The sequence below is a fragment of the Calypte anna genome, chromosome 5 (genome assembly GCF_003957555.1).
Source record: "Calypte anna isolate BGI_N300 chromosome 5, bCalAnn1_v1.p, whole genome shotgun sequence".
NCBI lineage: Eukaryota > Metazoa > Chordata > Aves > Apodiformes > Trochilidae > Calypte > Calypte anna.
Genome location: NC_044250.1, coordinates 11430602 through 11453576, shown reverse-complemented (window position 1 = coordinate 11453576; position 22975 = coordinate 11430602). Strand labels below are relative to the sequence as shown.

Genomic DNA, 22975 nt, shown 5'->3' with positions numbered 1-22975 from the left:
ACAAAATGCTGCTGATGATGTCTCTTTCTTTGTAGACGTTTGTGGTCCATGCTCATCTGACAAGGAATGCTGACTTCTCCCCATCCGTGGCATTTGCCTCCATCTCCCTTTTTCATATTCTTGTGTCTCCATTGTTCCTGCTCTCCAGTGTGGTCAGATCCACTGTCAAAGCATTAGTAAGGTGAGAAGTGCAAAATTAATGTTTGCTACCACCTCTTAAATTTTCAGAGAATGTGTATATTGCTCATTTTCCAATTTTAAGTTTAGAAATAGTGTAGTGATTATTTATCCATTGTTGTTATCAATTATTTGCCAAATTTTTACCTTGTATGTCTCCCTTGTTTGTAAAATTTGGGCTAAGCTCTTTGCTGATACATTTGTCAACCAATATTTTGTGGTCCCCAGCTAGTACCTCATTGTGTAGAGTGGGATGAGCTATACTGGTACTGCATGCAACATGGATGTGGTAAAGAGAAAGGAAGGGAAAACTTACTGAAGATATAGTCTAGTAAATCACCCAAATGTTTCCATCCTTAACACATGCAGAAGGGAAAAAGGTAATCACAGATCTGTTGGTGCAGAGTAAGGCTTAAACAAACAAGGAAAACCCCATTAAAGTCGCTGGTAAGTGTGAGAGCAAGTTAATTACTAAGTCTCTACTTCAGACTTTATGAATTTTTACTTTCTTACAAATACATTATTCTGAGTGCTCAAAAAATGAAATACAAATTAGCAGAACTGCTTTCACACTGGGATTTTTGCTGATTGTCAACAGATTTGTGTAAAATCTCTTAACACTTTTCATGTTCTGTGTAACACTGACGGATAGGAGAGGAAGAGAGAGTCTGGGCTTCTTATTTACCAGGACCTATTTGTGACCTCCAGTGTAGCTGTCTTAAGAGCTTGTCCAAACTATGGAGCACACACTGGACACCAGCCCTTGCTCTAGTGCCTTTGTGTCACTTTGGAGATGGAAAGGAGACCACAGCAGGAGGCTGAGGTTGCCCTCGCTGTTTTGAAATTCCCTGACAGTGCAAAGTCACAGCTGTGTCCTCTCTTCTAACAAGTGTGAAATCTGAGAGTGTCAGCAGCTGGCATGCAAAGTTTAGCAGGCACTAGGGCAGTCTCTAGAGTCATGACAAGTTGTCATGCTAAGATTGCAGCCAGCAAAGAAGCTGGGGGCCCACACTGGCGCTGGTAGTGGGCATTTATTTTGAATTGTCTGAGGATTTCTTTGTCAATTAATTGCATGCCTGTTAATGCTTCAGGAACAATTCTAAAGCAATTACATCAACCAGTATTAATTGTTGCTAGCTGGGAGTTGTTCTTCAGTTCCTCTGTAGTTACTTTCCTGTTAGCAAGCTATTGCCCTGCCATTTGCAGTGCAGACAGGAATTGCTCAGCTCAAACTGTGTCACAAGGTTGGTGTGATCTGTGCCTTCCTGGCTGGCTCTATCACAGTATCTCAGGTGCTGCTCCAGAGATACTCTGGGTGTGTCTTCTGAGTACCCATCCTTCAGTGCAGTATTTTGGAAGCATCTGTCAGATTTTTTCAACCCATGCAAACACATGATAGCTTAAATAGTTTGGTAAATGTGAAAAAGACAACAGAAAACTGTGTTCATGCCAGCTGAGCACAACTAAGGTTTACTTGCTCTGACCATGTTACACCTTCTTGCTAGTAAGTAGCTGAGCAGCAAGATCAGGGAAGGGTAATGTAATAAAACTTCATGGAGTTGTATTTCAGCTTTCCTTAATTGGAAATACTCTTAATTGGTTCTAGCAAGTGTACAAGACAGCTTCTGCTGTAGTGACAAAGGAACTAGATGAAACAGGAAATGATCCAGCAGTGAAACCAGCACATAAAGGATACTAAAGGGTGTGTATCTGGCTTTGCATCTTGGGCACTTTATGACCCCTGCTTTATTAATATTGGGTACAGTAGCTGATGCCAGATGGTATGAAGGACAATAATCTCCACAAATGTATCTTTAATCCTTACAGATATGCCCAATTGCAAGGCATCCTCATGGACTGTCATTGACAGAATCAATTCTGCACTGGCTTGGTCCAGCACTATTTTGTCACCAGGAGGGTATTTCATGACATTTTTAGAATAAAATAAATTGTACTCTGAGGAAGAAATCCCAGTCAGTGGAATGCAAAATTTAAAAATGCTGGGGGTTTATTTTACTTTTTTTAAAGTTTACATACTAATGACAGCCACATATCACTATGCTGTAGTGGCATCGTTGGCCTGTTTCTCCCCCTAAACTGCTAAACATTGAAGTACATTTTTTTTTTCAGTCCATATCCATAAATTTATTTTAGGAAACTTAAAGCCTTTTGGCACTTCATCATTTTGGAGCCTGATAATTAACTTACTTCCAGCTAACTGAGCCCCTTTGATGTTGAGTTCCTGATTCAGTCTAATGCCTTTGCAAATTTCATTTGCTGTCTCTGAGAGTAGATTAGACATGCATTTTATAAAGTCAGGTACAGAGATAAAATTGTTGTCAGAATCTGTTAAATTTCATTATAAAGACACATTATCTCTTAGCTAATTAAGCCTTAAGCAGCTGGGAAAATTTTATGCATTCTCCTTTGTTGCTGGTTGTCAGGTTTCCTTTTATATCTCATCTGTTGATCACTTCTGTTAAGGTACACTCTTCTATACCTTATGTTACCTTATACACTTTGTTTTTCATCATAGCTGGTTGTACAGATTTCATCAGACTCCTGGTGTTCATGAGTCTGCTCAGTAGAACTGACTGTGCAGTGCTTCAGTAACCTAAATGACATTAATTCTCCTTCAGCTTGTGGCTTCAAAATGAGCTCCTGTTGTAGCTGGTCTGCATCCCCCCAAATGTCTGAAAACATCTTGTGTGTAATCTCTCTGGTGGTATCAGAAAAGACAAGACTGAGAAGCATCTGTACACATCATTAAAATGCTACTGTTAACAGAATACAGGGCAGGTTTCGTCAACTTCCTTGCAATAATTTCTCATAGCACATTTTCATATGCCTGTATCAGCATTAAAAAAAGAAAAAACAAATTATGCAGCAGGCAGATAGTGGTTGAAATACTAAAAGTGATAACAATATAAGCTATAATAACACAGCATTGAGCTACAGGTTTGCATTCCAGGTCAAGATGTAATTCTTTTTATTCCCTTTCAGTGTGCAGAAACTGAGTGAATTTCTGTCAAGTGAAGAAATTGGAGAAGAGCATGATAAATCATCTGAGCTAAGAAGTGCAGATAATCACAGCAAATACCAGGCAGTGGTGAGAAATGCTGTTTAATTGTGGATGAAGTGGCTGGAGTAATCTGTACGCAGAATAAATTTTTGACTTTTCAGTTTCCAACTGATAATTTTTTTACTATTGCAAAACCTCTTCTTAAGAGCCTGCACTCCCTAGGTCGTAACATGGGTTCTTGTGTTTAGGACACTTTGCTGGTACTGGTACCAATTACTGCTTATTTCTGTCTCTCTGATTTTGCACAGCCACTCAAAGTTGTTAATCGCAAGAGGCCTGCCAGGGAGGACTGGAACAGTTACAGCTCTCACATGAGAAGACCCATTAACATCACAGAAGCAGATGATTTTTGTGTAAAGGTGATATGAAGGTCACTCTAATATCAGTTACTATAGATTACTAATAGTCACTTCAGTATTCTGTTGGCAATTTCAAATTCAAGAATCATCATTTGCTGTGAACTGTGAGACACTTCTGCTCATGTCAGAAGTTCATCTCTGCCTTTCTTTTTTATGTCTTCGCTTTTAAGAATTCACCACTGACCTCTAAGTTGTGTTTAGCTGTGTATGGCCCTCTAGATTGTGTGCTCAGCAGATTTCTTTTTGAGGTGATTAAGTCATTAGCCCTCTTGTCATGACAAAAATTTCCAGCTAGGTTGAAAGGAACCTTTGAAAGGTTACTTGATCCAACCTTTTATGTATTCCAGACTCATTCTTCCATTTCCAGTGCCTATACAGAAAAATGATATGAAGAAAATTAAAAACAATTTTTTTTAGACATTTCTAAAATAATTTTGTCTTCCTCTTTTGGAATTCCTAGTGGCCTTTCAGGATGAGGTTTAAAACTAGCCCCAAAGGCCTAACTTCTTTGAAAAAGAAATTAAAATTATTCATGCCACTTTGAAGACTGATGCTCTTGATTTCCTATATAAATGGCTGAAATAGTAAAAGCCTGATTATGTTTATGGTGATGATGTTGTTTATTTAGGAGTCCTGCTGCATTTCTGGCACAAGAGAATGAATAATTAAATTTTGTGGAACTAAATGGGACAACTGGTAGTGCTTTCAGACTTGTTTTTATTTTTTAGAGACTATCATCTGAGATGCTTCACTGGTGCAGGATCCTTCTTGAACAGGCTTCCAGGAAAATAAGAGGAGTATTTCAAAGAGGTTTTTGCATGGGGTGCTGGACAGCCTGGAGTAACAAAGGAACTTGTCACAAATGAGAGGCCAGAGCTGTAACCTCTTTAAGGACAATATTTTAAGGTCTTGGACAGGGAGCCAGGACCAGCTCTAACCTCTGGCTCCACCTGCTGACATTGTTGTCACCAGTTGCACCTGGGCCAGGGAACTTGCAGTTACTGAGGCATTTTTTGAGAGAGGATCTTCTGGCTGCCTTTGTGAATCTGGAGGGAGGAACACTGCACTTTCTTTTTGTTCATTTTTTTGAGTGGTTTCCCAAGATTAGAGAATCACTTTTTCCTCCAGGGTAGGATAGGTGTGTCCCGTTCCACTTTGGAATCAAAAAACATTGTACCCTGCATTGCTGGAAGGCTTTGAGGGCTTCAGAAGCTCTGAAAAAGTGAGAGGAGAAGGTCCTGTATAAATACAGGCTTTTTAAAATTGTCTCCTGTTTCCTGTTTTTCACAATATCTGTGGAAATCTCCTCTATTTAGAGTCCTGAACAGACTTTGTTTCTTGTTTTTAGTCTTTTTTCACTGAAAAAATTTCTGTACCTAGCAAAGCCTAGGTTATCTGAGAATTACATCAAAAATACAAAAGCAAATACTGTAATAGGCAGCAACATCTACTTTCTGTGGAATGTTCTGTGAATCTGAGTGGAACTTGGACCATGGGATGGCTGTATACACTGCAGTGTGTTTAGGGTGACATTTACTGCTCTGCAGATAGCAAGCTGCAACCCTGTATAAAATTTAATCATGTCAGAATCAATTCATGTATTTTGTGTGCCCACTTTACAATAACAAAAGAAATCCTAAACAGCAACTTGTTTTCCCTGAAGACTTTTCCATTATTTTCTAATTGTGCTTGTTAGAGTTTGGAGTTTCTTGCAGAATATATCAGAATATAAGCCTTTACAAAATCTGTCACTTAAGATATGTTTCCTGCACTGAGCAAAAGCTGAACTGTGTTCATAAGCTCAGCATCACAAAAAGAAGTGTCTGATGTTGAAAAAGGAAGTCAGCTCTAAAACTGGTTTTCTCTTATTTCTCTCCATTTTGGCACAGATCACAAATGGATTTTTCACTTGGACACCTGAAGGTCCTCCAGCATTGTCCAACATCGATATCCGAATCCCTCAAGGTAAAAAAATGACCTCAGGTATAAAAAATAAGATGTTTTTTGTAAGCATTTGGTGAATCAGAAGCTTATGTGTGCCATCTTCTCTCACAGGCCAGCTAACAATGATTGTAGGACAGGTTGGCTGTGGTAAGTCATCTCTCTTGCTAGCCATACTGGGTGAGATGCAGAAGATCTCTGGGAGCATATTCTGGAGCAGGTAGTGCTATTTAAAAATTCAAGCTTGTGTTAAGTAATAACACAGAAAAAAAGCCAAAATCTACTCTGGAAACCCTTTTGTGCAATCAAGGATTTTGTAGGTGCACGTTCAAGATAAACCTTACCCTGATGTTAGGGGAGCATTCCAGATAGACCACCCAGCCAGGGTCAGACAAGCCATCTGTTCCATTAATTGGAATAAATAACCTTACTTGGGCACTTTGCACTCCAGCAACATAACCTTAATGAAATTTTCTGATGAAAATTAATTTCTTGATGTGTTGTGCTGCTCCACAATGGCATTTGAACTCTCAGGCCTGAGCTCCTGTCTTTGAATGGAACTATAATGTGGTACCAGCTCACCTAGGGTGGTACCTGGCTTAGATGTTTGCTCTGTTCCAGCACTGCTCAAGTGCCTGAGAACTTGAAGAGGTTTTTCTGAGTGGCAGTGACCTCAGGGCACTTCCTCAGTGATCCTTCCTGATCTGACAGTCACATCCTTCCCTCTTTCCCTGAGGGGACACAGCAACTGCACTCAGACAGCAGCTACAGGCTATGCTTGTGTCTAACTTTTGTACTGGCCATGAAGGGAGGAAAAAAACCCAACCAAACTCTGGCAGCTGTATTGTTAGGACCTGGTGTCTTGATACTCAGACCAAGTGACAGGTACTGTAATAAATTGCAACTCCTGTATGTGGTTCCCAGTCAATTACTGCCATCTCTAGTACACCATCTGATAAATGTGTGTGAACATTTTTGGCCTGTTTATTTTATTGTACTAAATCTCTTCACCATGTAGATTACATGTTGCCTTTTGAGATGCAATTATTTGTAGGAAAATGTTTACTAATTACAAAAGAACCTAGAGAAATAATTTATTTTATTTTCTACTGACCGGGAACAAGGGAACAACAGTGCAACTGTAAGTCAAATCCATGAACTCTGGTGTACACAGGTCACTGTTACCCAGTTGTTTACTGCACTGATTTTATCAAACAATTTTCACATTTATATGTATCCAGCCTTCATGAGTAAGCAAGCCAGACTACTCAGAATTGCACATGCTTTAATAGTCATACTACAAACAAGGGAGATTCTCTATTTTATAGGTGGGGCAAATGAAGCATAGGAAGATTATCCTTTCAGCTGGTGAGGGAGGTAAGAACAGAAGCTGAAGTTCCAGAGGGGGGTGGTCTGTCCATTAAAGCATTCTTCCCTAAGCAGAAAATCAGTATAGTGAGGAACCATACAGAATCCCTGCAGCCTTATTAGGTGAGCTAATTTCATTTCAGCAAGGCTGTAATTTTTTACAGATGACATAACATAATTAAGAAGTTTAATTTTAATGTCTGATGCTAAACTAAAACAGATGACACGGTGGTTCTGATCAGACTGTGTTTTAAATAGCACTTGTTCAGAAGTATGAGCTTCACTACAGTGTAAAGGTCAGAACTGGTTTTCATGTCTTCTCTATGTGCCAAAGTATCACAAGGTAAAATTCAGTTGTTATCACATTTGCTTTGCTATCTGTCAGATATGTATAAAGGGGTTTGTGGCTGAAACAATCTTAGCACTGTAAGTTCCTGCCACCCTGGGACAGATTGTTTTGTCTCCTCTTTCAGTGGTGTGACCCTGTGCAGTGGTTTGTTTGGATAGATGCAGTCAGTGTAAGCTGCACATCTGTGTTGTAAAGTTATCAGATGAAAGCTCCCTTAAGTTGATGAGTAAATACCAATGTCTGACCAGGTACATCCAATATCACCCCAGCTTCAAGGAGAGGAGTCTTATCAAGACTTACCTCACCAAAGCTCATAGCCTTAGCTCAAGCAATAAAAGGTGTCACCAAAATTAGCAAGATCCTCATTCCAGCTCATCATGAGAGAAACACAGTCATTCAGAGTAATCCTGAATGATCTCATTCCAAATTTCCTTGTCCTTCTCTTCCTTCAAGGTCACAGCTGTGAAGATGAAGGATACATCCTGCTGACATGTCACTCAGTGCTCAGGAAATCTGTATTCTATTGCTGGCCCTTCCCTTGGCTATCCCTAATGGATAACCTTGCACTAGTCATTTCCCTCCTCTCTATCTCCATGCTCTATTGCTAAAAGACAATTACCTATAATCTTTATTTGGTTCCTATAAATATTATTTGTTTCAAAACCTTGGAAATAAATGTTATTTATTCCTGGGCTAATAGTCAGCTAATCAGAAGTGAGCAGTGGCTCATTTGTGAGTTTGTTTTGTTGGTTTTATTACACTGTGTGCCTAGAATATCCAGCTCAGATTACTGCCCCTTGTCCAAAGCAGGCTGAGAACATCTCAGCATAAATATTTTATATTACAGTTACAGATAAACAAAAATAGAGAAATCATTCTGAACAGATGGTAGATAGTATTGTTTTGGCTGCTTATTGAGCAAATAATTATAGTGTATGCCATGCTGATTTCTTCTGGGCAGTATGTCATTTGAAATAGTCCCAGCTCAAGTCTATGGAGAATTTCATAGTACAAGTCCTTTTGGAGTAAATAATATCAGAAAATTGACCTAAATGAGAAGTAGTTTGTTTAAACAAGGTTATATCATTTGTTTCTAATTCACACTCCTGTGTGAATCCAGAGTTCTTATAATGTGAAGGCAGTGCAGCTTCATTAAGGTGGTTAACAGTAGATTTTTCTTCTAACTGATATGGAGGTGACTGAATTTAGTATCAGTACTAAGTATGGCCAACCATCCTGTCAAAGCAACTCTGTGAACATCTTGGTACATGCTTAAAAATAGCAGAAAAAAACCCTGTCCATCCCTCAGACCTGCCCACACTTACTTACACAGGCACAGCCTCCAAAGGATAGGACTGATACAGAAAGCAACATGTTGCAAGGCAACTGAAGGTGGGATTTGGGGTTCAAACTTACCCACTTCATGCTGCAAAGGTGCAGTTGCTTCTATGGAAAAATACAGTACCAGAGATTAACAGTTTGTTTTCCCTGAAGATGTTCTCTTTTTAATGGAACATCATTCTTGTCACACTAGGATTTCTCAATTTTGTTAGCATGTCCAGGACAGAGTGGAGGTCACTTCATTTGTTGAGTCAAATTAAATGTGTGCAAGTTAAAAAAATAATTGTCACTTTTTTTTTTTTTTCCTATAACTGCTAAAATCAAGTCAGTTTAGAAGGAACAGATGCTTCACTGCAGCTCTCTGATAAATACTGTTTGCAGTCTGTGCACTAAGAAGAATTTAATAGTTTTTCTTTCAGGGGCAGATTGCCTGTGCTTACTTAAGTAAACAATCTTTCCTTTTTATTTGTGCTGCAGCTGTACATCTGACAGTGAGACGGGGGAAGATGTCAGGTATGGTATTGTGGGTGATTATTGGTCTTCCTGTTAAATCAATTGCAACAGTGAGAACCAAAGGCTTCAAAAATCTGTGCTTAAGATTTTCAGTGTCAGAATTCTGAGAATCAGTGAACCTTTCACTGCATTAACCATTGCATAACTGCATTAACCATTAATTAATTGCTGAAATACAATTTTTGAAACTGCCTTTATGACTTTAAAAATTTGAGCAATTTTCTTTATGAAAATAATTATTTGGCAACTTTGAAAATTCTATACTAACTTTCCTGGATGTCTTTGAAAACACTTCTCTTAAAGTCTGAACCAGATTGTTCCCTAATGCTGCACTTCAAAACACAGTGTCAAGTATTGCTTTAAATGTTTCATTCATTAAAGCAAATTCTCCCCATTCCCCTTCTTTTTTTTTTTTAACCTTCTGCCAAAAATTTATTTTCTCAACTAACATTCTTCAGTCACACACAAACTAAAGTGTGGGGAGTCCATCTGTGTGGATCAGTCCATCTGTTGGCACAGAATCCTTGTATGGAAATTGGTTTTACCTGATTAACATAGCTCAGCTTGGGTTTGGGGAGTATCTACCAAATCAGTTGAGAGCAAAGCTTTCCCATGTGGTTGTAAACCTCCAGTATGGTAAACCCTGTAAAGGTGACAGTCGTGTTCCTGCTGAAGCCAGTGAGAACTTGGTTACTGAAATCAGCAGAGGAAAAGTGTCATATGATGGCCCTTGTTTGGAAACCACGTGAACCCACAAAGATTCAAGAGAGAGATGATCAGAATTAGACAATCCCATTTGAAACTGTTATGGGGATGAACAGCAAAAAATTATATAACATGCACAACAGCATGGCAAGCATATTAAAAAATAGGGAAGAATATTAGTCTGTGTGAAACAATTGCCTTTTTAGGTTCTGCAAGTCCTAGTTATGTTGCTTAAATGTGGTAGGAATATGTCTGGCTTTTTTGCACTATCATGTACAACATTTTTGGTGTTCCCAGAATGGTTTTTGGAGCCAAGGTCTTGTGAGCTCTTGAGCATTTGCTCATAGTTTTTGAATACTTTCTACAAGGTTATTTAGCACATCTAAAGAACTGAAACTTTGCATCTTTTTAGGTTACTACCATGTAGTGTAAAATTTTAGCATGCTTAAGAGAGTTTTCTTTTTATTATGTAGTCATTTTGTTTTATGTTTAATTATAGCATAGTGAGAGTACTTTAAGGTGTTATTTGCAGTGTCTGAAATTATTAACTTTCTTTCAAAAAATCCCAAAACTCTTGTATTTATTTTCTGCAGCTCAGAGAAAGAATCTCCTGTTGACAACATGGAATTCAGGTATAACACTTGAAAAACTTTCCAACCTCAGCCATTTTGTGTCTCTGTGAACAATTTGCAGAAGTGTCTGCACTTAATGAGTTATTCTTCCTTAGAAGGCAAATTGCTTCTCTCTGTATGCAGCTACTGCAAGAGTTAGAAGTGAAAACAAGCAAGTGACCCTTGCAGTTTGATAAAGGCAGAAGAAGGATGCTCCTGGATACTCAGGACTGGCAGTATCAGAATGTTCTGTTACCTACCACCAGGCTGAAAACAATGGAAGAATAATTTGTGTTCATGCAGCAATAATTTAGGAGAGGACAATACACATTTCTCTCATCTCTGTAGGACATTGGATTCTGAGTTGTTGACTGATACTTGAAATTCATGGATTATGCAAAATAATCAAGATAAAACTGTAGTCAGCAATCCAAATCATGCAGGAAAGGCTTTGCAATCTATTATTTCCTCCACCATTGTAATACTAACTCCATTATAATACTAACTGTATTGCATTCTTAATGCATCTGTTTTCTTTTAAAAATTGCCAACATTTCAGACATTTTAGGTTTAGTACAAATTCATGTAGAGAATGGCCAGGCTTGATACTGTATTAGCCAAAGTGCATAGTCTCCAGGGAGCTCAGGGAAGATTTTCTTTCTTTATTGCAAGTTTGGATTTTGCTATCTGCCTCTTTGTGATCATTGAGAGGCTATGGTTATTTTATCTTGTGTTATCAGAGGAGAAAAATTACACTCTATTGATTGAAATGCATATTTGTTTAGTTATTTAGCCTGGGGGTAAGAGGTAATTACACCTGCAGAATAAATTGCTCCTAAGTCTCCTAAGCCATTTGTTTGCATTCAGTCTTTTAAGTGTGAAATATTAGGTAGGTTCAAGACAGACTTTCAGAGCTGTCTCACTCTCCACAATATTTTGTTGTCTGGATTTTTTGCCTTGTTTACCACAGTTTTAGTAAAAGTTTAGTTTGGTTGCCTCTGTACAGTAAGAAGCACTGGAGACATGCAATAGATTTCTCATGTGATCAAATGCTTGCAAGCTTTTTGTTTATGCTCTAATATGAGCTGCCCTGGTATGTCATCCTGGTGTCAGTTTGTAATTAAGATTAATTTAGAGGGTTTTACCAAATTCTAAGTCTGTGATGCATTTTGACAAGCTCATTGCTTGTCCCAGTTTCTGTGAAGTAATTAGTTCTAGCTGATGGCCTAGAAGCAGAGTGTAAGCCAAACGTGAATGGCATTCCCAGGCATTGTGCTGGTTCTCAGCATGGAGTGCATCTTCCTGGCAGTGCCTGTATCCTCACTGAACAATAGAAAACCTTTTCTAAAAGTTATAATAACATTTTCCTCCAATATAGCTACTATTAATCAAAAACTAAATTGTAAGTAACTTTTCAATCACATTAAGAATTAAGAACAGCAAAGGCACAGTTTCAGGCAATGAAAAGGAATAAATGTTCATCTTGGGATGCTCAGAGCAATTTTTTCTCAATCGTAGGGATGGGAATTTCATAATAATTGAAGAAATGTTTCCCCCTTGAGGCAGAACTGAATGATCTTTGAATTAGATTTTTGGACTCTGGGCTGAACTGCTTAGGAGATTTCTCCTGTCTTTTTCTATTTTTTAATGTTTCCCTTTCATTTTCTAATAAAGAGAATTCATAAAACATAATTGAATTCTAATGAGACAACAGACATTTGAACTTGGAAGAATGTTAGCAGGGTACCATAACTGTGTGTTCTTTTAGGTTATCAAAGAACATTGGATCCTATAATGACTTCTAAGCAAGCTTGGTGAAAGCCTGAAAAACTGAGCAGGGCAAATGACCTTAATTCCTGATAAAGATAGAGAACCTGATTTATTTTGGCAGCTCATTGATCAAATTGCATTCAGGTCCAGCTAGAAAGAGGCTGTTGTTATGGCTTTCTAACACACAAAGGCTACGTTTGCATGAGAGGTCCTATCTGTCTATTGGATGAGCTGATATAGCTGGAAAGAAAACAGATATGCTTTTAGGAATGTGATCAGTCTTTTGGCCCTTTTCTGGAGAAATTATGGTAAGCCAATGAGTTTTCCAACAGTATCAGTTGCTCTAATAAAAAGTATTGCTTTTCTTCAGCATCACTGAGGTCCTTAGTGCACAACAGCCACAAAACTGCTACTAATTGACTAGCAGAGTTTTATTTTTAAATAGTAATAGTCATCCCTATGAAATGAAATGAAATGAAATGAAATGTCTGTTGTGTGAGCTGTTGACCAATCCCTGATAAGCTGTTGCTTCTGGTGGTACATTATGGGGGCAATTCCACAGTGGGAAATTTAGCAAGTACTTTTTTTGCCTGTATTCTCTTTTTTTTGTCTTTAGAGATGTAAAAAGATTTCACCCTTGGCTGTCCATTTACTTTGTGACTCTGGAACAGGGAAAATAACCAGACCAGAAACAAGGAGCAAGCTGAAATTCAGTTAGTTGAACAATTTCAGTATTCTGTTGAAAATTTAACATCTAGTATCTTTTCTTGGTGGGAGAGCTATGGATTTGCCTTAAAGAAATTAAAGTGGCTTTGAAGACTTACCAGTTTCTTCCTTTCCAAGAAAATGGTTTCCAAAAACACCTACTGCACTGGTTAACTGGGAACTCTGTGCTGTTCTTTTTGTTTCAGGAAAAGAGGATCAGTAGCATATGCATCACAGAAGCCTTGGCTGCTCAATGCCACAGTGGAAGAGAACATCACATTTGAAAGCCCTTTTAACAAACAGAGGTAACAGATTTCAGCACTGTGAAATGCTTTACTCCTCTTTTTGCTAAATAGTGGAGCTGCATGGGCTTCACTTTATGCATGGGTCCCCATTTACTTCTAGGAACAAATGTGCTGCATCTGTCTGGATATGACAAAAAGACCTTGAGTTCCCCGTGGTCCCCCTTTGACCACATTTTTTCTGAAAAGTACAAGAGACAGAGTTCTGTCTCACTTGAACTTAAGTGTGGAAGTGTTTTAATTTTCCAGGACTGTGTTTGTTTTCTCCTATACCTAACTGACTTAGTTAACTGTGAGATACTGACATGAATTGTTTGGAACTGGGGTTGTTGTTTATTACCAATTCAGTGTTTGGTACATTTTGAAGAATTAATGGACTGTCTTTTTATTCAGTATAAATGTCCACCAAACATTCTAAAATATTTAAAAGGTAATAGCTGGTATTCCATCCTGTCAGCCCCTAGAAGAAGTGAGTGGTTATGTATTCACAACCTACATGCATTTTTTTCTGTCATCCTTGAATATTAAAACAAGAAACAAAGGCCTCAGGTATGAAAAAAGTTAAATCCTAAACCATAGCAATATACCAGGGAAAAAGTGGTGCTTGTTTTGCCTGGTTTTAGCAATTAAATAATTTTATTTGGGAAGCTGACCTAAGATGCTTTTTGTTTGCTGAAATATTATTTACTTGCCTGTGATGGAAAGAGATCCCATTAGAAAAATGAGTGGCTAACAAATATACTTTCCACTGTGGGATATTTTCCAGCTGGTTAATTTTGGTTCCTCTGCAGGTAGGAATTGTGCTTCTTTAGCAGTATCTGTGTGGACTTTACCCATTACCTTTTCTGTTTCCGCAGGTACAAAGCAGTAATTGATGCTTGTTCCCTCCAGCCTGATATTGACATTCTCCCTCATGGAGACCAAACCCAGATTGGAGAGAGGGTCAGTAAACAGCTACAGGCTTCTATTTTTGTTTTAAAGATATTGAGGGGTTTTTATTATTTTGTTGTGTTCTTAAAATCTTACTGGTTATTTGGCAACAAAGGTAATCTTTTTTTTTTTTAAGTGCACATTTGGGTCATTAGTCTGAAAGCTCCTTGCTCAGTAAACATGAAAACTGTCATTTATGTGAGATGCAATGATTTAAATGTGCTGCTGTCAGAATATTTTACTAATTCTACAGCCACTGTCTCAGATGTCCTGGCTTCACAGTGTGTTTCTTGGTTTCTTTAGGAGTAACATAAAAATAAATTATCCATGGATTTTGAGAGCCCCTTCATTTAAAGAAGGGCAGGTGTTTAATCAATGGAAAACTAAGCTTTATGACATCGAGGAAGATTAGGGAGTGATAAGATAGGAAACAAGATTTGTAAACAATTTACTCCTAAATATTTGCACTGTCAGAAACAAACAAAAAAACTCCAAACCACAACAAATCATCCCACACAATATAATACAGTTAAGGCTGTATTTCCATGCCCAAATCTCCACACTGGCTACCATGTTAATTTTAGATGGTCTAAGGAACTAAGGTTACCCTAAGGTTAGTGTGTAGCCAAGCAAATGTTTTCAGACAGGAGGGAAGTGGAGGGGAAGGAGAAGGTGGGGTGGTGTCTTTTGGCAGCAGCCCCCCCTTCTGAGAGCTTAAGGTGTTTGTGAAACTCCAGGTGGATCACAGGAAGGATAACCTAGGGCAGGGTGGTGTCAGAGTACTCAAAGCTGCAGACCAGGTCATGTTAACCTCAGCATGGTCTGATGTCCCAGCTAGCAATTCCTGATTACTGTATGTAACCAAGCTGATCTAGAATAACAGCATGCACTTATAAAAATGAATTGGACAACCAGGACACAGCCAGACTCATAAGTTGAACTTTTCAATAAAAGTCATTTAGACTGCCTGCAGAATATGTGTGCCACCCATACCATTATATCACCACAAACTATTAAATATTTCCCATTCCTCTGGTGTGTATGGGGTGCAACTTCTGGCATGCTAAGAAGAGTGCTCTGGTGTGTAACAATTCATACTGTGTTCCCAGCTGGACTGCAGGCCCACACTTCTGACAAATTTCTCTGGGGTTATTTTTGGCAAGAAGGTCTTCTGCAAATAATCAAATCAGAATATAAATATTCTGTTAATGTTTTTATAACTGTCTGATTGTTTTTCTCCTGCTTATCTCCAGGGTATTAATCTGTCTGGAGGGCAGCGCCAGCGTATCAGTGTGGCAAGAGCACTTTACCAGCAGACAAATGTTGTGTTCCTGGTGAGTAGGGGCCATTAGGTTTATGCTCCAAACAGGAGCATGAGGTGCAAGCATTTTGAGTATTTCACAGGTAACAAACACAGAACCTTGTACTTCACTGACCTAACCCAAGTGTGTAGTCTCTGTTTTATATCTATTTTTAGTAAACTTGCAGGTAAGAATAATTCTGTAAATGTTGTGGACAGACAGATAGATATTAGGATACCAATTTAAATGCTGATGCTTTCCCTCTCAAGTCTATTGAAATTTTTTTGACCCTTGTGCTTATCTTTCATACTTAGAAATTTAAGAGTCTCAGCTGTATCCATTCAATTACTAAGCTGTCACAGGCCCCAAATTAATGTTGTCCTGTGTCTGAGGTGTTTCCTTTCTACAACAAATGAAACTGTCTTCCCACCCTGAACTTGTTGTATATCAATTGCAACAGAAGTGCTATGGAAAAAGGAGTGAGAGCAGGCTCTAAAAACAGTAGGTGGGAAAACAGATGCATCCTACACATGGGCTAATAGTGAGCTGCCTTTCCTATTTAAGACTTCCTTCTTAGGTTGTTTTCAAGGAGCTTTGATTCCAGATGTTATGACAGCAAGACATGAATCACATGGGATTAGAAAAGCTGTGCACACTGGGGATCATCCCTAAAAGTCTGGAAGGTTACTTAGACCTAACCCTGTAATTAGGGTGATCAATATGTGCTCACTTCATGTGCAGGGCTTTTGCAGGCAATTTGCAGAGTGCAGGAGGGTAGAGAGCATTTGGGTCAGGTGCTGAAAATCAGCAGATCCTGTATTGGGATATAATGTGTTTTTGTCACTTTTATTCTTTTCTGCAGAACACTCAGTAATTTCCTAACAGTAGCAGATTCTCTTATGGTTTGATACTGTAAAAGCACCTACAAATATACTTTTTTTCCAGTCATTTACCTTTCAAAAATAATCAGGAATCCTATGTTAGTATTTGTGACCACTCAGTTCTTTCAAGAGTGATCTTAGATAAACAAATGCTTATGAAACTTCTCTCATAAGCAAGCACCTCATATTCAATAACCTTTCATATTCTACAAACTTCTTGTAATCATTGCAGATATGAGAGATGTTGTGTGATAGTTCATTACATATTTTGTTCTTAATGACATTCACTCAGTATGTTTTATGTGTTGTATTTTGGGCTATTCATGTAGCATGAACTGATTCTTCTTAGGTGTCTTGTAATCAAGGTATCATTATAAGCACACGTGGTGTGTGAGCAGCTTTGGCTGACTCCACAGTATAATGTCATCTCCTGGGTGCTGCTGTTTGCAGTTGGCAGAACTGTGCAGCATCCCATGCAAAGTGGCTGTGCATGTAATCAGGGCTCAGAGTGGTGGAGATCTGTGCCAGATGAGGAGGGTGCAGCAGTAAAGCTTACAAAGAGAACAGTCTGTCCTTGCTCTGTGCACACAGATTTGCACATGAGTTTTTGAGAATGAACTCTGCACAGTTAGAAGTTACCATGATTCAAAAGCACTTTTAAAGTGTTCTGTATTATGGTGCTCTGATTTGTTAGACTGTCAATGGTCAGATTTTCTTACAGTTGATTTCAGATATTTGGAGGTTTGTAGATACACGAAAGCAACAATACTAAAGTATCTAAATGCAGTCACATTATTGCAAAATTGAAGGGATTAAAAGTTCAAGAGGATTTTGTAAATCATTCACATATTTGTTTACATTCCTCCCTTGCTGCCAATTATGTCACTCAAAAAGCAGAATTCAATTTTTACCCTACTTTATCAGCAAAGATCTGGAGAAAATTAATTTTTAAGAAACCCTGGTTTTAGCATGATAAAATATTATGAAATAATAATACTAAGTAAACTGGACAGACAGTATTGCTAGTAATAATAAGTAGTAATAATAATTCAGAAATAATAGATTTTAATTCCATGTAAATAGGAATTGTTTTAGGTAAACTAGTCCCCAAAAAGGTGGTAGAAATTAATTTCTGCCTATATTAATTTCATGTAATTCACTGATTCAATAAGATAATCTAGTCTGTAAATCAAGCATTTGAGCAGTCATCAAAATTAATAAGATATTTCTTCTTTTACAATTATTGACTAATAGGGTTCTGATTTATGGGTGAAAAAAATCAGAAGTCAGTTGTGTACAAAGGAAATAAAAAATGTGCTACCTGAGCCCTTGTGTAATATATGCTGAGAACAGAAATTGCTGCATTGATTGGAGTCTGACAGAAACCATGTCCTGCACTTGGTGCAGTCTATGAAACACTGGGAGCAGCAGTTCCCAAAAAGCCTCATGAAATCTTAGTACTGACACAGCTGATCTGACCATGTCCAAAAAGACAGTTCAAGGGTTGCTGTTGTGCAGTTCAGGAAAACCAATTTGACCTCCTGATGGCTTCTTTTAATTGCCTATCTTCATCTAACTGGTTTTACCAGTATTAAAAACTGTCATTTTCCTTAAATCCCACAAGTGCTGGCTCCAAAAGCTGACCTCTTCTCCTCCTGACAGGATGATCCATTTTCTGCACTGGATATCCACCTAAGTGACCACCTTATGCAAGAAGGGATCCTGAAGATGCTACGGGAAGACAAGCGGACAGTTGTGCTGGTAACTCACAAGCTGCAGTACTTACCCCATGCTGACTGGGTAAGAAATCTCTTCCCATTTTTTTCTAAGGAAGCAAGAATGTAAAACAACTTTGCTTTGCTAAAAACAAGGCTTTTGCCTTATCTCCCTATCAAGTGGTATTTTAGTGATAAGAGACATAATAAAGATCTTTTTAAAAATTAGCCAGTGAGTTTGGAGTGCCATCATTTTGGGTTTGCCATCTTAGAACACCTAAATATGTTGAGTATGTTGGATTTTCACAGGGCTGATGCTTAAATCTATTGGCTATCCTGAACCATTAGGTGTATTAGAAAGTTTTCCTCATTTGTATATCAGTGAAACATGTGAGTAACATACTTGCTTCTGCTGGGATGTTACTAGAAATTTGTGCTGTCACAGAAAGTGTGTGTATGGATTTTGAGGTACACGGAAATAAAAGAACAGTATTTCCTTGTCCTTAGTACTAGTTCATAATATATCAAGAGCATCTCTACCCCTTGTGTGTTGGTAAAATTTTAAGAAAGGTGTTAAATTGTTTGTTAGGTTTCTGTTGTATCTTACAGAAGAAAATGAAGGTATGCTCTCTATAGAAGTCTGCAATTGCAAATGTTGAAGATTAAGCAAATCAAGTATGATAAGTAGGTTTGGGGTTTTGGTTTTTTTTTTTTTTTAATTTATTGGTTCACATTGGCCTTGCAGTTATTTCTTCTGCAGTTATCCAGCTACAAGATGACAGGTCTGCTTGCCTACAATGACTGATGACTGCAGTTATGCCTCCTAGCAGGACTTTTTTCTCATTTCAGCTTGCACGGAGTAAAGCAGCAGTTGGTCTGTCTCAAAAAATAGTGATTTTTCAGCTGCTTTTTGTTCTTCACATTGGGTGGCTGTAAAGTTGCAGGCAGACATTAATCTTGTTCTGATCATGGTTTTGGTGGGCAGCATTTATCCTTTATGGTGTCTGCTGTGACCACCATCAAGAATTACTACTGTTCACAATACAGTTCTGGTTTTCTGGCTCGTGTCTCTCAGGTTACAGGAATTTTCCTCTTTCTTCCCCTTCTATGAGCTCCATCTTTGCTTCTTTTCAATGCTATATATATATATATATATATGTATTTTTCAAAATAAGCACAGATATGGCCTTGTATCAGTATAAACTTCTTCACTTTATGTATGTCGGCTTCATTTGTAGGTGTTTGTGTTTTATGAGATACTTAATGAGAAGTATTTTATTATTATCTTCTAATTGTAATCAGTGATATTTTGTGAAATACACTGTTCCAAACAGCCTGTAAGACAGGAAGGACTTGTATTAATTAAGTTTATGATTTTAAAGTATTCAGAAATCGTTCCAGTTTATTTTCCCAAGCACAGTTCTCATTAAAACTTAACAAATCTTACCCAATGAAATGCAGCATGAATTTTTATTTTATTAAGGAATTTTAAATTGTAATATACTTTGAAGTACATGTGATGGCCCTCCTAAATCTTCACAGTAAAGCCTTCAGAAGAATAAAGGTCCAGCCCAATCATATGTCTCCCGAATAAATTGACCACAAAAGGATTCTTCTTTGCTTTTTTTTTTTCCATGCCTTTGGTGTAAGTTCTTGGCAGTAAGTGGAATATATGATTTACCCTCCTCCCCAGTCCCACCCTTGGAAATTTCTGAGTGTCCAGGGAGTGAGAAAAACAAATTCTGCATTACCTGCTACCTAATGATCTCACATGGGTTTAGAGTCCCCATGCCTCATTTTCCAGTTCTCCTTGTCAGATCTAAAGTGAAGGTGGTTATGCTGTGTGTATAGTGTAGTTGCAGTGATATAACCCTGGGAACTACACCCTTCAGCCCTTGCCTTTGTATGTAATTTTTTTTTTAAACTATGTCCACTATTTGTTGCTTTAAAAGCTTTAGGGGTTCGAATTCCCTAGCTTTTCCTTATCAGATCCACAATATCAAACAGACAGTAGAGCCAACATGCTTGTATCTAATTGCCTGAATGAGAGTGAAATATGTTGTGCACAGTGTGTTCCTAAAAGCCTCTTCCTTTTAGGGGGAAAGAGAACTCTAAAACCTTATCTTGCTAATGACTTGTATTTAGGAAGAGTAATGCATTCTCCTAGTCTGCTGGAGGGGATCCCATTCTTCCTCTTTTTTGCTTAAAAGCATCCTTCTTTTCTGAAAGCATAAAGTGGAGGAAGTTTCTGAATTTTGCATCATCTTGAAGGGACAGAGTCAAGAGATCACTGAATTTTTAGAAGGCAATTTGTTCTCAGAAATATTCTGTGTTTAAGAGAAAATTTTGTCATGACACAGCATTGTAGCTTTAAAATAAATTGATACCCATGGCTATTTATCTCACCACTTGTATTTCTAACTTTTTAGATAATTGCTATGAAAGATGGTAACATCCAGAGAGAAGGAACACTCAAGGACATACAGAAATCAGAAACTGAGCTCTTTGAACACTGGAAGACATTAATGAATCGACAGGACCAAGAGCTAGAAAAGGTTTTTATGGGCAGTGCAATCAATATTTGCAAAAGATATGGCCCCCTTTTTTAGTAGGTTGAAGGAATTAGCAAGGATTGGCACGCTCTGTGTGATTTTCTAACTTAGTATGAATGTATTACTGTTTATAAAGAGAAATTTTGTCATCTGAACATCTCATACTTTCTTGATACTGGTGCCTCTGATCCATTCTTGGTAGGAAGCCCTATCAAGATATCATCATCTAAGGGATACTACACTGGGCCATTTTAGGAAAAGCATCAATACTGTTCAATAATGACAATGCTTCTATAAATATTCCTGAATTTATTCAATGCATGGGGTAGAAGTTTTTCAGATGTGCTATACTGAGCTCTCTAAATCATTAACACATTTTGTCTTTAATGCTACAACATAGGAAGAACAAAATGCTAATCTTAGTTTTTATTAATTTAGGGTTATCTGTCCAAGTTAAGATTCCAAGAGAGTTGGGATTGACAACCTGAAATTAATGTCATGTACCTAGTTTATATCCTGTGGTTTTACACAAAGATAGCAAAGCCATCACTTATCACAGGCTGCTGTTAGATTCTGACTTTTATTTTTAACTGGTTTTCTGATTGAAAAAAAAAATTCAGAGATAGTAATTTTTAAATTAATTTGTCAGTTGAAACACATGAACTGTCCCTTTCTTAGGAGACTCTTATTGAAAGAAAAACTGTTCTGGAAAGAACAAATCTCCGGAGGACCACGTACTCCCGTGAAGCTCTGCTGAAAGATGATGAAGAGGATGAAGGTAAAAGGTCACCCTTTGAGCCCCATATCACTACACTGCTGTTTCACAGTTAAATTATATTAGAATGAGTTAACTTAATTCAAACTGGCAAGAGAATAATAAGTTTTCAGGTGGGCCATGATTCTTGAGAGTTCTGTTTCCATTGATTTTACCTCTGAAGTACAGTTATTTCAAGCACTCAGAAATCTTATCTTCCTCTGAATTTGTGAGGTTTTTTCTTATACTTGAATATGAAAGAGGAATAATACTGAATAATCTGATGCTGGTTGAGCTTCAAACCTGACAATAGTTAAGCACACTTGTTGAAGGTTTTACAGAGGAAAATTTTGCAATTGATTTTTATCAAGCCAGTACTTTTAAATGGAAAAAAACCATGTCTGGAAACACTGATGACCTAGTGCTGAGATTGTATGCATCTTTTTTACATGAATTACTGCTAAGTTTATCAGGTTGATACCTGCATGCTTGAGCAGGTAACCTTAAAATCACTCGTTATCCTGTATGATAAGCCTTGTTTTGTCCCTGGCCAGTCCTGTGAAAGGTGTTCATAAGTTGCTATCACTGTACTTTTTTGTTGCACGTTGTAGAAGAAGTGACAGAAAGCGATGATGAAGACAACCTCTCATCTGTCCTGCATCAGAGAGCAAAGATGCCCTGGAGAGCCTGTGGCAAGTACCTCAGTGCTGCAGGAATCCTCCTCCTGCCACTGCTTGTTCTGTCCCAGCTGCTGAAGCACACGGTAATGGTGGCCATTGACTACTGCCTGGCACACTGGACCTCCAGTGCCATCTCTTGGAAGACAGACCTGGAGTTCAGAAACTGTTCTTCCTGTGAGGTATGCAGCACCTCCTTCATCTTCCTCTCATGATTTAAGTTAGTGGTGATCTCCCACTGTCAACCTCTGCTCCAAGATTTCTATGTAGTGTGCTGGTTATTTAGAAATAGAGCCACTTGAGTATTTGGAAGGTTAATGCACTTTCAGGTAGACACTACATTAAAACTAGCAGTGAAGTTTTGTGCATTCTTGTTTTCCTTTTGCTACCTTTTGTATTTTCATCTTCTAGATAATATGTCTAAAAGTTGGTTTCTAAAGTGACTTTGCTATCATAGTTCTTTTATCTTTTTGATGCACTCTTGCATTCTCAGTGCATGTAGGGAATTCAGTTTTGTAACATAAGGGAAATATAATTTTTTTTAATGACAAGCATGCTTTTTTGGTAGATTTTTGTGATAATTCCACATGGAACTGAGCACAGTGTTACTTAGCAGGGTAATCTGTATCTATAAAGCAGTAGCAGAGAGATTTTGTTAGAACCAGGATTGTTTTCTTTATCAGGATTTAGTGCCTACAGATAATCCACATTAATGTTGGGAAGTGCATGTATGATTTCACTGGCGTGATGCTTTCATCTCTAAAAGATGCTTTATTGATGGTGGATTTGAATATGAAATTACTATTTCAAAAGAAAACCTATAGTTTTGTGTTCCTATTTTAAAAATAGACTAAAACAACTAGGCCATAATAAATCAATTGAAGATTCTTTTTCTTTGATAATGTCAAATATGTCCTATTGGGGTTTTTAGTAGTATTCTAT

At 37.9% G+C, this 22975-nt stretch overlaps 1 protein-coding gene across 1 annotated transcript in view; it reads left to right on the top strand.

The window, feature by feature from the left end:
* ABCC8 (ATP binding cassette subfamily C member 8) overlaps positions 1-22975 on the top strand; it is a 63722-nt gene that overhangs the window by 23023 nt on the left and 17724 nt on the right. The window contains exons 12-25 of the mRNA XM_030451430.1: positions 36-181; positions 3181-3286; positions 3508-3618; positions 5508-5583; positions 5674-5779; positions 9095-9130; positions 10429-10467; positions 13128-13226; positions 14081-14165; positions 15407-15487; positions 17998-18135; positions 20480-20605; positions 21281-21380; positions 21968-22215. Of these exons, the coding sequence (XP_030307290.1) occupies positions 36-181; positions 3181-3286; positions 3508-3618; positions 5508-5583; positions 5674-5779; positions 9095-9130; positions 10429-10467; positions 13128-13226; positions 14081-14165; positions 15407-15487; positions 17998-18135; positions 20480-20605; positions 21281-21380; positions 21968-22215 (1497 nt within the window). The remainder of the gene's footprint in view (positions 1-35; positions 182-3180; positions 3287-3507; positions 3619-5507; positions 5584-5673; positions 5780-9094; positions 9131-10428; positions 10468-13127; positions 13227-14080; positions 14166-15406; positions 15488-17997; positions 18136-20479; positions 20606-21280; positions 21381-21967; positions 22216-22975) is intronic.